The sequence below is a fragment of the Lithobates pipiens genome, unplaced genomic scaffold (assembly GCF_037356315.1).
Source record: "Lithobates pipiens isolate NorthernLeopardFrog02 unplaced genomic scaffold, aLitPip1_a1.2 Scaffold_22, whole genome shotgun sequence".
Taxonomy (NCBI): Eukaryota; Metazoa; Chordata; class Amphibia; order Anura; family Ranidae; genus Lithobates; species Lithobates pipiens.
The window spans coordinates 71,878,182-71,894,048 of record NW_027507784.1 but is presented as its reverse complement, the minus strand read 5'-3'; the positions used below and the strand labels follow the sequence as shown (position 1 = coordinate 71,894,048).

At 42.4% G+C, this 15,867-nt stretch overlaps 1 protein-coding gene across 3 annotated transcripts in view; it reads left to right on the top strand.

The window, feature by feature from the left end:
• Positions 1 to 15,867, top strand: part of ARHGAP15 (Rho GTPase activating protein 15) — a 978,992-nt gene that overhangs the window by 662,829 nt on the left and 300,296 nt on the right. For all 3 annotated transcript variants that reach the window (XM_077447752.1, XM_077447751.1, XM_077447750.1), the window contains exon 12: positions 10,477 to 10,554. In XM_077447752.1, the coding sequence (XP_077303878.1) occupies positions 10,477 to 10,554 (78 nt within the window). The remainder of the gene's footprint in view (positions 1 to 10,476; positions 10,555 to 15,867) is intronic.

Below are 15,867 nucleotides of genomic sequence, written 5' to 3'. Positions count from 1 at the left end.
GACCGAACATTCATCTGGTCCTGGGGAGGTACCAGTTTTAAGGGATTTGATTGTCTCCAGTACCTCTTCGGTGGATATAGGGTCATCTAGCGGGTCTCTATGACTCTGTGAGATTATTGGAATAGGTAGAAAGAGTCAATTGCAGCAGGTGAAGGAGGAGAGTCAGCTTTATAAAGTTGCGAGTAAAACTGAAACAATTCCATAATCCGAATTGGGTTTTGGGTCAGGACGCCTGATGGGTTGCACACTTTGGGAAAGGCTAAGGTGCGGGTTTTGGGAGTTAATTTGGCCGCTAATTTGGAGCCAAATCTATATTTTTGAAAGTACAATTTCGCTCCCATCCATTGAAGATGCTTTTCAGCTTTGGTTGTTAAAGCTAAATTAAGATTGATTTGGGCTGTGTCTAAGCCGGACAGGGTATCATGTGTGGGGTTTCATTTGTGGATCTTGCTCAGTGAAAGGAAGTCCTCTGTACATTTTTGGATATCTGCTCCATGTTTGCATTTCAGTTTGGAAGCTAATTGTATGACTTTCCCTCTCATCACTGGTTTGTGGGCTGCCCAAAGGGTTTCGGGTTTGACTGTGTTATTATCATTCTCATTGAAGTAGTCTTTCAATGCCTTTTCTAGTATCGTGCATCGTACTGGGTGACTTAGCAAGGCTTCATTAAGTTGCCATTTAAAAGAAGCCAATGCTCCCAAAGGGCGCTGGTTCCCAAGAACCACTATAGCGTGGTCTGAGAGAGGTGTGTCTCTAATTTTGGCGAAAAGGGTTAATGGGATAGAGTTTGATTGCATAAAGATGTGGTCAATCCTGGAATGGGTGTTATGTGGTGAGGAAAAGTGCGTATAATCCCTTTACATGTGAGTTGAATTGCCTCCAGATATCTACCAATTTTAGCAGCTGCGCTATTTTTAAACTTTGTCTGGAGGGGCGTTTGGATCTAGGTTTCCCGGTCACTGTTTTGTCTTGAGAGAGGTCAAAGGCTATATTTGAATCGCCCCCTAAGAGAACTGTGTCCTGACAGTGTTTTCGTATTATGTGTGTTAAGGAGTCAAAGATTTTTTGTTTGCCTGACCTTTTTTAGGGGAACAGTAGGAGACAAAAGTGTAGGTCTCTCCATCAATGGTGCCTGCCAATAGCACATAGCACCCTGCAGGGTCCCTAAGAACCTTTGTTGGTGAAAAATGTAGGTGTTTTATAAAGCAATTTGCTACTCATTTGGTTTTGTTGTCCGCATTGGCAAGAAAGAATTGGGGGTATCGTTGGTGTAGAAAGATGGGTTGGTAGGAAATGGGGAAGTGGGTTTCTTGCAAGAGTAATACATCTGATTTCATGGAGTGGTACAGTTGGAACAGTTTTTGCCTTTTTACTGGCGAGTTTAGCTCTATGTGCGAGTTAAGGTCGAGTTGGTAGGGGTCGTGCTAGAGATGGATCAAAGTGTGGAGTATCTCAGAAACATACTGTACCTTACCCAATGTAGACGGGTCAACCGGCGGCCAACAGTGTTGGCAATGGGTGCTGCATTCCAGACTGGGGAGCAAATGACATGGGACCTCCCAGGACTCCTACAGGAAGAGACAGGTAGATAGAGAAAAAGATAGGGAATAAAAAGCAAAAGGAAAAGAGAAAATATGAGAAGGTTAAATTGAATAATATTATTATAGTGCAGGCTATATTCCCCAAACCCCAAAACCCCCCTGGATCAGGAAGGGGCCAGCCCCTTCCTGCACCATAACCAAAGGGTTGCAAGTCCCCTGGGTAGGGCCGCCTCTGTCAGCCTCTGAGAGAAAATAAACACCCCTCAAAGACTGGTGAAAGTGCATTGCATCCGCCCCGATCTCACCACCATTAAATCAATAGTAATAATTGCAGAGTCTCATTTCCCATAAAAATAATTAAACCAGGAACCGGGTGAGTGGTCTCCAAGCTAGCCTAGACCCCCCGTCAGGAGAACCTATAGGACATGGGTGCCCCTTGGAGATTCCTTGGATCTTTTGGAGTGGGGAAACCCACATCCAATTTGCATAGTTGTGAATCCAGCCTTAGAAAGCCAGCCCAGACTTAGGTAGGCCCAAATCTTCTTAATGTGACAGCGCTTTGGCTTGGCTCCCATCCAGAATAAAGGTGTTGTTGAAGCAGATACCATGTTATATCACAGCTCTTCTTTACTTAGTTTCCTTCCGCCATACAGTTCTGATGGATCACTTGAAAATCCTAAGCAATTTTTTTATTTTCTATGGTCTTCTTTCTTTGATTTATGTAGAAGCTACTACAAGGCTTGGGTCAGGGATTGGTTGTCTAGGCACTAAACACTGCCTGATGGATGGCAGGATTCATAATACATCCTATACCCATAAATTGGAGTTCATGTAAAGCTCTGATGATGTGGAGATGAGGTGACAAAATTAAGATACTCAGGCATTTTATGGTGCCTTAGCTTCAACACTACATTTACATTACATTTTCTTTGACTGGTACAGGCTAATTTTAAACAGTGGGACATAATGGCTGCAATTGTCACCAACAATGGGGCACTATTCCCCTCCTGACACCAACAATGGGGCAATATTCTACCTCCTAATGACCAAAGGCTCTATATATTTTTTTTTTCTCCCTCTGACCACCAAGCCTGAAGCATTGTGTACCCCCACTGCTGGGCATTTTATACTCCCACTGGCCACAATCCAGCAAACCACCCCCCCCCCCCCCCCCCAAAGCCTACAGGGAAGTAAACTGGCCCTTTGTTTAGAATAGTTTGGAGGCCCCTGCTTTTGACTATTGGGCCCAAATCAACATTCTAAGTTGCTGTGAGCTTGAAGTATATCTAAACCCAAGAACAAAAGATGTCACATATTGTGGCCTATCGGTCCTTAGATGTGCTTTTTTTCTTTATTTTATGGTAATCCTGCCAGTAACATACTTCTTGTCCTAGGGTGGATACATCACCCTTCCATTGTATCTATGGAGGGAGCCATGGTTGTCACCCTAGACTGTTCTCCTAGTATGGACTACAAACATGCCCTTATGTATTCTTCTCTATTACATAGGAGACATGCCAATTTTTAGATTTCAGAAGATAGCTAGGAAGGAAGCAGCTCACAGCAAGTGTCAAGGACACAGCATTTCTGGCAGGTTCAACAAGTATTTTCTGTGCTTGATGAAAATGTTCCCAGCTTATAAAAAAGGAAATCGAATGCCCCCGTTGTAAAGAGGAGCTCCAGGCACCCCCCCCCCCCCAACCCCAAAAAATAAAATAAAAGTCAACAGCTGCAAATACTGTGGCTGCTGACTTTTAATATTAGGGCACTTACCTTTCCAGGCATCCAGTCGTGTCCTTGCCTAGGCCAATTCTCCAATCGACTATCATTAGAGTTGTCTCCTCATCCCTTTAAAACCAAACACATATTAATTACACAGCTTCTGAGGTTAATTCAAGGCAGGTAAAGCACCAAGTGAGTTTAATTACCACCTTCATCAGCCACAGAACCTGTGTAATTAATACGTGTTCGGTTTTAAAGGGATGAGGTGGCAACCTTAGCTATCAGGTGCTGGCTAAGGAAAACTGGCAGGGAAGCCTTGCGACTTCACATCCGGTTTTCTACTACACTTTGTGAATAGACCGCAATCTGGAACCTATGAAGCATCAGGTGGAAGAGGGGTGAACTTCTGGCTCAATTCACCACGACAAACTGAGCCAGAAGTGGGAGAAGGTACCTGTCAAAACCAAGTACCCCCCCCCGCCCCCCAAAAGGTGCCAAATGTGGCAGTGGGGAGGAGAGGAGACAGACAAGTGGAGCTTCCCCTTTTTGGTGGAGCTCCGCTTTAAAGACCATAAGCTACAAAGTATTACATTTAATGTTCTTGGGTTTGGCTACCCTTTGAGATGGCCAAAGGATACAGGACCAGCAAAGGAAAAGCATCAAACTTGCAATAGGACATAATAATTGGAGAAAAAAAAAATATCAATGGATGTTTGCATACTGATACATTTTACAAGCCAGCTATAATATCACAGCAAGGCAACATTTACACTTTCATCCCTTTATTTCTAGTAAGCAGATACAAGGGGTAATATAAAATGTGAGGTTCGAGCCTCTTTAACTGCTAAAGCAGGTAATATTTAAACAGATACATCACACATTGCCATGCTCCATTCCAGTAAGGTTCATTTTCACAGGGAGCTTTGTAATACTTTTGGGTGTGTGGTTTTGTCTATCTAGACAAAGCTGATAATTGTGAAGGGATTTCAAGTTCTTCTCTTCCACTTATCAGGAAATTTTATTGTGCAAACTCTTGTGTTCGAGTCACAGTATTACACTTTCTTATTCACGGTTTCAGAATGGATGATCTGATATTTTTTATTTGAGAAATCAAGAGCTTCAACATCTTTTTTTTTTTTTATACAGTTACATGCAGGGGGAAGCAGAGGGTATATATATATATATATATATATATATATATATATATATACTGCATATATATATATATATATATATATATATATATATATATATATATATATATATATATATATATATATATATATATATATATATATATATATGCGTAGCTCCCAACTGTCCCTGATTTGGAGCAATGTCCCTCTTCCCCCCTCATTCATCCCTCATTTTGGTCTGATCTATATAGTTGTATATAAAATATACTTTTTATCTTTCACAAAGTGTTTCCCATTGCTAAACCTTTCATCTGATTTCTAAATTGCTGCATTTGTACATTTTAAAAGCCAATATAAAGGAATAGTAGTGGTAAAAAAAAGTCCTTGTGGATTTAATTAACCTTTTTTTGGCTAATTCTCCTTTAAGGGGGTGTGGCAGGGGGCGTGTCCTATGCCTACATACATTTGTTAGCAGGTGTCCCTCATTCCCATCTGAAAATGTTGGGAGGTATGTATAGTCAGTTCCATAAATATTGGGACATCGACGCAATTCTAATCTTTTTTGGTTCTATACACTATATACTCTATACAATGGATTTGAGGTTAAACAAATAATATGTGCTTTAACTGCAGACTTTCAGCTTTAATTTGAGGGTATTTAAAAAATCTGCCACTTAAACAGCACTAACGAGCAGCTCGTTTGCAGCGCGGCTCAGTGTGCAAGGGGTCTAAAGATAATTTGTTTGAATCTTCTGTTTTCTTTGGTTTATGAAACCATTCACCAAACTTTTTAGACAAACCTCGTATTCCAGATGCTGCAGACAGTAGTTATAGTTGTCATTACACGATATCAGAAGACAGTGGCCTGCCTACCAGAGCTTACTAAGTCTGGTGATACACGTAAAAATAAGGTGATAGGATGTAAGATAATCAAATATTAGCGATGAGGACACAGATGTAAGGAGGGGCTCCACTGATGAGGACACAGATGTAAGGAGGGGCTCCACTGATGAGGACACAGATGTAAGGAGGGACTCCAATGACAGGGACATAGATGTAAGGAGGGACTCCACTGACGGGGACACAAATGTAAGGAGACACTCCGCTAACGGGGACATAGATGTAAGGAGGGACTCCGCTGACAAGGACACAGATGTAAGGAGGGACTTCGCTAGGGGCACCTGATGTAAGGAGGGATTCCGCTGGGGGCACCTGATGTAAGGAGGGACTCCGCTGGGGGAACCTGATGTAAGGAGGGATTCTGATTGGGGCACCTGATGGCATCTGGTGGCAGGCAACGTGGCAAGTGACACGCTCAGGGCTCCCACTGATTCTGCATTATGGTGAGGTGAATGGTTTCATTTTATATTACAATGTAATAATAAAAATAATGTGCTTCAATCATCCTGACACCATAACAACCATGGTGCCGGGATGATTGAAGCGCTAACACCAGGTGTTTGGAGTATCTTTATCTGCTGATTGTTAAACTTTCTAGAATACACATATTTCTATTGTTGTGTAGGATCTGAGCCTGCTGTCCCTCCCTCTCTCCCTCCCTCCATCCCTCATTCATCTCAGACACTAACCACACCACCTTAGAGCCATGCCCACTTTTTCGCTGAAACCACACCCATTTTCACCAAGTGGGAGGGGTCTATCGCCCCCCCCATCCTAAAACTTCACCAGCCGCCACTGGATTCCACTGTGGCCGCACTTCTAAAACCACCTCAAGATCCAGACAGGGGAGGGGGGTGCCATGGACATTCAAACTAGCTGGCCAGATCCTGGCAGCACATCCGAGGCTATCCACCACCACACTCGACGTGCAGATCCTAATTCCCATAAGCCCAGTCCAACCAGTGCTGCTCTCTGAGGACACACACACCCACATGAGTGGGATACAGGGGGAAGAGAGTGTAGACATCACACAGTTACCATGACAATGCCTTTCAGAGGCGTGGCTTCCTTCCTTAGCCTCCAGCTTTTATTGTAGTGTTTTTAAGATGATTGTAAGGGTTTGTTTTTTTATTTATTTAAAATAACAAACATATCACACTTACCTCCACTGTGCAGCTTGTTTTGCACAGAGTGGCCCCGAATCTGCTCTTCTGGGGTCCCCCAGCGGCTCTCGTGGCTCCTCCCCACATCAGATAACCCCCACGGGGAAGCACTTCGACATCCATAGCTGCTGAATGTATGACTTGGCCCTGCCCCCCACATCATTGGATTTTATTGACAGCAGCGGGAGCCAATGGCTGTGCTGCTATCAATCTATCCAATCAGGACACGAGATACCGGCTGGAGTAGGTGTTCTTGTTCCCGTTGCGCAAATTTTGGGGGGCTCAGGTAAGTATAAGGGAGGCTTGGGGGCGCTGCTGCATTGAAAAATGTTTTTCACCTTAATGCATAGAATGCATTAAGGTGAAAAATGACGAAGGTTTACAACCCCTTTAACTTATATTTATATAACTTATAACCATATTAATGCCGAGTTACACTATGGCGGCTTTGCATGCTCTTCTTTTGTGTTTTTATCTAAACGTGTTCCTGCCACCCAGAGCAGCAGCACCCTTTGAATTGTCTAATTATCACCAATAGCCAGCTGAAGGGTTATACTAAACCGTTGATCAGCTCACCTGCTAGTTTTTTCTTTTGTGTGTATTTTTTTTACTCTTTTTGACTCCTGGGGAAGATGGTGAACTCCGTTTCACCAATTTCCACTTGGATTCACCAGGTCGTATCCCCTGTGACGAGGATTGGCAGAAAGGATGGATCCTGGTCACACATGGTAATGAAACCTCCAGAGGTTTTCATCTGTTTTGCTATCTGTTCATCTTGTGCAACACAAACCGGGAACAGACTGGGTGCCAGGCCTTCTCATCCACATCAGTGCCTGACCTCACAAATGCACTTCTGGAAGAATGGTCAAACATTCCCATAGACACACTCCTAAACCTTGTGGACAGCCTTCCCAGAAGAGTTGAAGCTGTTATACCTGCAAAGGGTGGGCCAACTCAATATTGAACACCACGGATTAAGCCCCCGTATACACGGTTGGACATTCCGACAACAAAATCCGTCAAATTTTTTCCGCCATATTTTGTCCGAAACTGGTGTTGCATACACACAGTCGGACAAAGTTGTCAGAAAATCCGATCGTTCGGAACATGATGACGTTCGTTTGTTGCAACAGGACTACGTTGCGGCTAGTAGCCAATAGCTTTGGTCTCATAATTTGATCTGAGCATGCGTGGCACTTTGTCCGATTGGAATTCTCTACAAACGATCGGATCGGATTTTGTTGTCGGAAAATTTGAGGTCCTGCTCTCAAATTTTTTCAGTTGGACATTCAGACGGAAAAAGTACGATAGAGCCCCCACATGATCGGACCTTTTCCGTCAGGATTTTCCGACCGTGTGTACAGGGCATAAGACTGGGATGTCATTAAAGTTTATGTATGTGTAAAGGCAGGTGTCCCAATACTTTTGACAATATTATTATATATATATATAATCTAACATAAATGTAATGAGGGATCAATTAGAGCTTGTAAGCGAGCCTTTCAGCTGTTGAGGCATTGATGTTTTAATGATCACTATGGTGGTGGACGGTGCAGATTGACATCAGGATTTAACAAATAAAATCACTTGTGGACTGTTTTGAAATATTTGAATCATTCTCAATTGTATAATATGATTGATTAGCGCAATCTATATATCTTTATATATGTATATATATATATATACATATATATATATATGCGTGTGTGCATTTTTTGTTTTGTTCTATTTATTAAATATATATATATATATATATATATATATATATATATATATATATATATATATATATATATAGCTATTTCTCTTTGCTCTCTCTCTCCCTCCCTCCCTCTCTCTCTCTCTCTCTCTCTCTCTCTCTCTATATATATATATATATATATATATATATATATATATATATATATATATATAGAAAAAAGAAAGAACTGCGCTAACCACGAATACCCAAATGTGAGTAGGGTATGTATATGTGCCAGACCCACGATATGGGTCTTAGTATCTTAATGTCTCCAAGACCACCTCCAAAGTATAATGCAAACCATATACAAATAAGTGCAATTTAAATGCAAAAACAAACCATAAATACGTGTCAAGAGTGTGAGTTCCCCAAACACAATATGAGTAAAACAAACTCAGTGCATATACCTCTAAAAATGAAGAGTTAAAAAATAGAATAGAATATGAAAAAAAATATTTGCAATTTTTTTACATAAATGAAATATCAAGAAAAAAGATTATATTTAGAGACACCCTATATAATGTCCATATAGTCATATGTCAAAAAATAATAAAATGTCCATATAGTAAACAAACACCAGTGAAGTAAAGCTTCAAGTGGAGTGCAGCAGTGAAGGACAAACTTCAAACAGCTGAGTTATAAGTACACAAAATAAAATCTTCTCCAAAGATGTACTGTGCTTTTCCCAACACCGAATGAGTGAATTGGCTTCTTACCAGATCCAAGCGACCCCCCGTTACAGAGGGTCACCACAGGCGACAATAGTCAAAGGGTATCCGGATAGCGATTCCTCCTCAAGCGATCCTGAATCTTTCACGCGGTAGGGTTATGGCTGTTATTCCACATATCACTCCCAACTCAACGTGGTATCACATAGGGAAAAACATAGGCTCCAGATAGTGTAAAACCAAAAGACTTTAATTTGCAAAAACGAACGTATACACTTACATAAAAGACTTTAAAAGCAGGTTCAAAACAGAAGCGTGCACCGGCCGGATGCACGCCAACGCAAAGACCAACCCGTCCTTCCTGGTCCAAAAAGCGTGCACCGGCCGGATGCACGCCAACGCAAAGACCAACCCGTCCTTCCTGGTCCAAAAAGCTTTTGGACCAGGAAGGACGGGTTGGTCTTTGCGTTGGCGTGCATCCGGCCGGTGCACGCTTCTGTTTTGAACCTGCTTTTAAAGTCTTTTATGTAAGTGTATACGTTCGTTTTTGCAAATTAAAGTCTTTTGGTTTTACACTATCTGGAGCCTATGTTTTTCCCTATGTGATACCACGTTGAGTTGGGAGTGATATGTGGAATAACAGCCATAACCCTACCGCGTGAAAGATTCAGGATCGCTTGAGGAGGAATTGCTATCCGGATACCCTTTGACTATTGTCGCCTGTGGTGACCCTCTGTAACGGGGGGTCGCTTGGATCTGGTAAGAAGCCAATTCACTCATTCGGTGTTGGGAAAAGCACAGTACATCTTTGGAGAAGATTTTATTTTGTGTACTTATAACTCAGCTGTTTGAAGTTTGTCCTTCACTGCTGCACTCCACTTGAAGCTTTACTTCACTGGTGTTTGTTTACTATATGGACATTTTATTATTTTTTGACATATGACTATATGGACATTATATAGGGTGTCTCTAAATATAATCTTTTTTCTTGATATTTCTTTTATGTAAAAAAATTGCAAATATTTTTTTTCATATTCTATTCTATTTTTTAACTCTTCATTTTTAGAGGTATATGCACTGAGTTTGTTTTACTCATATTGTGTTTGGGGAACTCACACTCTTGACACGTATTTATGGTTTGTTTTTGCATTTAAATTGCACTTATTTGTATATGGTTTGCATTATACTTTGGAGGTGGTCTTGGAGACATTAAGATACTAAGACCCATATCGTGGGTCTGGCACATATACATACCCTACTCACATTTGGGTATTCGTGGTTAGCGCAGTTCTTTCTTTTTTCTATTTCTGTTTGGTGTATTCTTGGTGTACATTTTGAATTGCAGCTTCCGTTCAATACCATTTGTATTCCGTAGCGCAGTTTTTTCCCTTTTTTCGCTTCTTATATATATATATATATATATATATATATATATATATATATATTTTTTTTTTTTTTTTTTTATTTATTTATTTATTGCTATATTTTTTTCCCCCATAAAAGTGGAGTTATCCTTTAAAATGAGAAAACCCAGGATGCATTGCACCCGGCTGTGTATTATATTGTATTGGTAGATAACATATAATATTTCTCCCTTTTTTCTAGGTTTAGATGCAGACGGTCTATACAGGGTCAGCGGGAACCTGTCCACCATACAGAAGCTGAGATTCGCGGTGAATCAGGGTAAGTCGTCCTGCAGTCCCCGCCATATTTTGTCTGGTCGCAGCCTATCTTTCCCCACTTTCTCTTCACACTGCAGGCTTGATCAATGTTTGGATTCTTCTCCGCAGCCTTTGATGATAATGTTCTCCGCTTATCTGAGAATGAAAGGAAGAAAGTTTAGTGGCGAGCGTTTGAACTTTTTTCTAAAGCAATAATGGCCACAGGGGAAGAACTTTCCTGGAAATTGATGATTGTCTTGTAGTGCTAAAAGCCGGCAGCTCCGTCATTAACTGCAGGAAATGCCCATCCCATAGGTCAGCGCAGTGATTGTGCGAACTCCCCACCAATTAGGCCAGCCACCGCTAAATAATTACTTTACGCAGCGTGTTATGTTTTGGTGTTTATCTGCGGGAACCAATGCTCGCAGTGTCTCCTTGTGTAGTTCTCATTTATTTTTAAACCCGGGACTCCGAATATGGAACACATTTTCGTGAATGTAGGCGGGGCGGTGAGATAATAAACCTTGTAAATAGCGACGATGACTTATTTTCTTCCCTTACATCTGTACACATGATTGAAGAATCCACAGAGCCAAATGCACAGAAATGCTGCTAGTTACTATACAGCCGTCTGCACTTAGGTTATATGAAAAATGTACTAAAGAAATGCATGAACCTTTGAAACAATTGCACCATTCCAAAATGCTTGGTACTTTGTTACTATGGGGTAGATTTACTAAAACTGGAGCACACAGATTCTGGTGCAGCTGTGAATAGTAACCAATCAGCTTCCAGGCTTTAGCCCCCGTTCACGTTGGGGGGATTTCAACATGTCAAACTGCATGCCAAATCTCTATTTGTTGCCGGCAAAGGCATCACCCGAATCGGTGCAACGACGACTTTGCAGCACCGCAATGATTCCCAAGTAGTTCCTGCACTATTTTTGGTGACTCTGGGGATGATTTCAATAAATATCTGTGCATGAGCTCTCAAATCGCCCCCCAAGTTGTACTGAAATGCCGCTTTGAAATCATACGAGTTCAGCTGAACTCGCACACTTTCAAACCCGTATTAAGTGTGCAGGGCCATTTGAAGGAATTTGGGGGCTCCAAGCAAATGGACATGGAGCCCCCCCCCCATCAAACGATAAGAATCAAACGATAAGTGCAAAGTCCAAAGAATGCTATGTGTTACATGAACTAAAAAAAATTCATGGGCATTAATAAAGCAGCAAATCCTGGTGCAAAGCGCAATGTAATCTGTGTGAACACAGTGAGCAAATGCTGTATATAACTAGTGCCAGCGTCAATTAATACAGTCCATGAAATAACTCCAAAAAGTGCAATATGCAAAGGAAATCCAACGGTGTCTAATCAAGATGTGAGCAACAGGTCTTGATGACTGGCTCCCCCCCGTGTGTTCTTTTTACCCCCCCACCACCACGTACCGCGCGTCAGGAGATTCAGTTTGCTGTTCCCGGCCGGCCGGACTGAAAGGAAGTGAGCACTTCCTTTCAGTCCGGCCGGGAACAGGAAACTGAATCTCCTATACCGCGCAGTACCCGGCCGGACTGCAGGAGGAAGGAACAGGAGCTCGGCCACACTATTTATAGAAAGCGGCGGTGCAGCAAGGGCCCACCCTACTGGGGCTCCAGGCCAGCTCGGGGCCCTAAGCAATTGTTTGGTGTGCCTGTCCTGTTGCGACGGTCCTGTCAGTGTGAACCTACACTTAGCCCATGTTCGTTTTGACATGTGATTTGACATGTCAAATCGCAGCCGATTTGACATGTCAATAGCACCGTCTGACAGATGCCTGTCAAATCACCCCCAAAGTCGGACTGAAATGCTGGTTTGAAATCATGAGATTTCACCTCAGTGTGAAGGTGAGCTTATTGTCAAAGCTCAATTGAACAAGGCAAATGTAGGAGCTGATTGGTAACTATGCAAATCTCCTCCCTATCTATTTTGCTGGATGAAAATGCACACGTGTTGCTAGATGCATAGGGGTACCATCAGAAATGAACGAGAGTTTTGTTTTTGTGTGGTGCAGAAAAGCAACACACAACTGTGAACCTAGCCTTGAGGTTCATTTACACATGCGGTCAAGGACTGCCCCCTAGGGTGACCACCTATCCCGGATTGTCCAGGACAGTTCCCCATTTTACAGGTCTGTCCCAGGTCTTGGGCACCTTAATTCAGGGACAATACAGTGTCCCAGAATGAAAATGGCACAGCCACGCCTCACAGTGCAGTGCATTCTGCATCCTGATTGGGTAAAGCTTTCATAGCAAGTTCAATTTCATACCAGACCATTACCTGAGCATGTAGCCTGGCAGGTCAGGAAGGGAGGGGGGGGGAGATGCTTGCAAGCACCTCCCCCCTCCTGGACCATATCAAGCCATATGCCCTCAACATTGGGGGGGGGGGGTGCTTTGGGAAGAGGGGGCACTGCCACCCTCCCAAGTACCTTGTCCCCATGTTGATGAGGACCAGGGCCTCATCCCCACTACAACCCTGGCCAGTGGTTGTGGGGGTCTGTGGCTGGGAGCTTATTGTGATCTGGAAGCCCTCTTTAGTAAAGGGGCCCCCTGATCCCACCCCCATATGTGATTGAGAATGGGGTACATAGTACCCCTACCCATTTACAAAAAAATGTGGAATTTGGAAAGTAATAAAAGGGTACCGGTAATGCTACAGGATACAAAGATCTTTTAGACCAGGAGTCTCCAAACTTTCTAAACAAAGTGTCCATCAGACTTTAGGGGGGCCAGGCCGTGACCATTAGGTGTAGAAAATATTGCAGCGTTGGTTGGAGTAAACAATGATGGTGTCATTGGTGCACCCCTTAGTTGGTGTCAGTGGATAAAATAGTACCCCAAGGGCCAGATGAAAGCAAGCAAAGAGCCATATATGTACATGTACATCGTACATCACGCTAAAGCCCCATACACACAATCAGAAATTCACCAGCAAAAGTTGGATGTGAGCTTTTGGTCAGAAATTCCGACCACGTGTATGCTCCATCAGACGTTTGTTGGCAGAATTCCAGCCAGCAAATGATTGAGAGCAGGTTCTCTATTTTTCGGTCGGAAAAAGTACCGATTGGAAATTCTGATTGTCTGTATAAATTCCGACATGCAAAATTCCTACTCATGCTCGGAAACAATTCAACGTATGCTCAGAAGCATTGAACTTTTTCTTGGCTTGTTGTAGTGTTGTACGTCACCACGTTCTTAACGGTCAAAGTTCAGAGAACTTTTGTGTGACCGTGTGTATGCAAGCCAAGCTTGAGCGGAAAAACCATCCAAGTTTTTTCCGACAGAAAAACTGCTGGTGTGTACGGGGCATAAGGCAGTTTCTCGAATGCCGGGTACACATGACCGGACTTTCCGGCAGACTAGGTCCGACAGAATCAGTCCGTCAGACAATTAGATCGTGTGTTGGCTAATCCGATTGTTTTTCGTTTAAAAAAATCAGACGGACCTAGAAATATAACATGTTTTAAATCTGTCCGACGGACTCAACTCCTATCAGGAAAACCATTCGTCTGTATGCTGGTCCAACGGAAAGTCTGTCGGAACTCCGCTGAAAGTCCATCGGGATGACCGTCGGACCTAGTCTGCCAGAAAGTCCGGTGTATACGCGGCATTACCCTGCTGCTCCAAAAAGCCTCTATCCCACATGGAGGGTGCAAGCCCTGTATGCAAACAAATACTTAGAAGAAAAGAAGGCTGGACGGCCGCACTCCTGTGCAATTTCTTTATTCAAGTGCCAGATACAAAGATGAACTGCAGGTATCAGCTTACATTTAGTAAGCTGTAGAGTTGAGGTCAGGGATCTATGAAGGCTACTCGAGTTCCTCCACATCAAACTCATCAAATCGTGTCTTTATGGAGCTAGCTTTGTGCACAGGTGCAAGTCATGCTGGAACAGAAAAGGACCTTCTCTAAACCATTACTACAATGTTGGAAATGCACAATTGTCTAAAACAGTGGTCTGTAAACTGTGGCCCAGAAGTTGGACATGGCCCCTTGCTTAGAAGAAAAGAAGGCTGGATGGCCACACTCCTGTGCAATTTCTTTATTCAAGTGCCGGATACAAAGGTGAACTGCAGGTATCAGCTTATATCTTTCACAACAAGGTCGGGTGCTTACTCATAGCTCGAGCTTGGTGTGAATCTTGTAAGCTGATACCTGTAGTTCACCTTTGTATCTGGCACTTGAATAAAGAAATTGCACAGGAGTGCGGCCATCCAGCCTTCTTTTCTTCTAAGCAAAGTGCAATGTCCAGCTTCTGGGCCACAGTTTACAGACCACTGTTTTAGACAATTGTGCATTTCCAACATTGTAGTAACATTTTGGAGAAGGTCCTTTTCTGTTCCAGCGTGACTTGTACCTGTGCACAAAGCAAGCTCCATAAAGACACGATTTGATGAGTTGGATGTGGAGGAACTCGAGTAGCCTCCATAGATCCCTGACCTCAACTCTACTGACCACCTTTTTGGATGAATTTGAACACCAATTGTGAGCCAGGTCTCCCCATCCAACATCAGTCCCTGACCTCACAAATACTCTTTTATCTGAACGGGCACAAATTCACACAAACACTCTCCAAAATCTTGTGGAAAGCCTTCCCAAATACGTGAGGTTGTTATAATCATAAAGAGAATGGTTGGGAGCATCTCCATGGTCATACCAGTGGATTTGGATTAAGATGCAAAACAAGCTGATATAGATATGATGATCAGGTGTGCACAAATGTCTGGCCTTATAATGTATATTAAAATGTGCTAAAAATTAGGGTTGCACTGATACCGGTATCGGCGTCAATGCTGAGTATTTTGACGGCGAGTGCTTGACCGAAAGTATCAGTACTGGGACTCGCCTGGCAAAAAAACGGTATCGGTGCAACCCTACTAAAAATAATAAGAACAAATAAAATATAATGACACAAATTCCTACTTGAATTAATAACCCTACACACAGTAATAATGATATCAGCAGTGCATGTGTTTGCATGTTTTTTTTTTTTTTTTACTACATCAAACACAATTTTAAAGCAAATATGAGAAGCGAAGGAAAGCTGCGTCTACATATGTCCCTGTAGTGGAGATTGCATGCAATGCTTTTTTTTTTTTTTCTTACCAAAGGAATTCAGCTTATTGTTATTTTTGCGTTTTTTTTTTCTTTTATATAGCTGCTGTTTTCCATTCTTCAAACACCAGCTGCCAAAAAAATAAACTTTAATATTCTCTGTTTTTCAGTTCCACTGGGTATTTTCCGCAAGAGAACCCATTGATATTAAACTATATGGCTTACAAGTGATAAGATTATCTC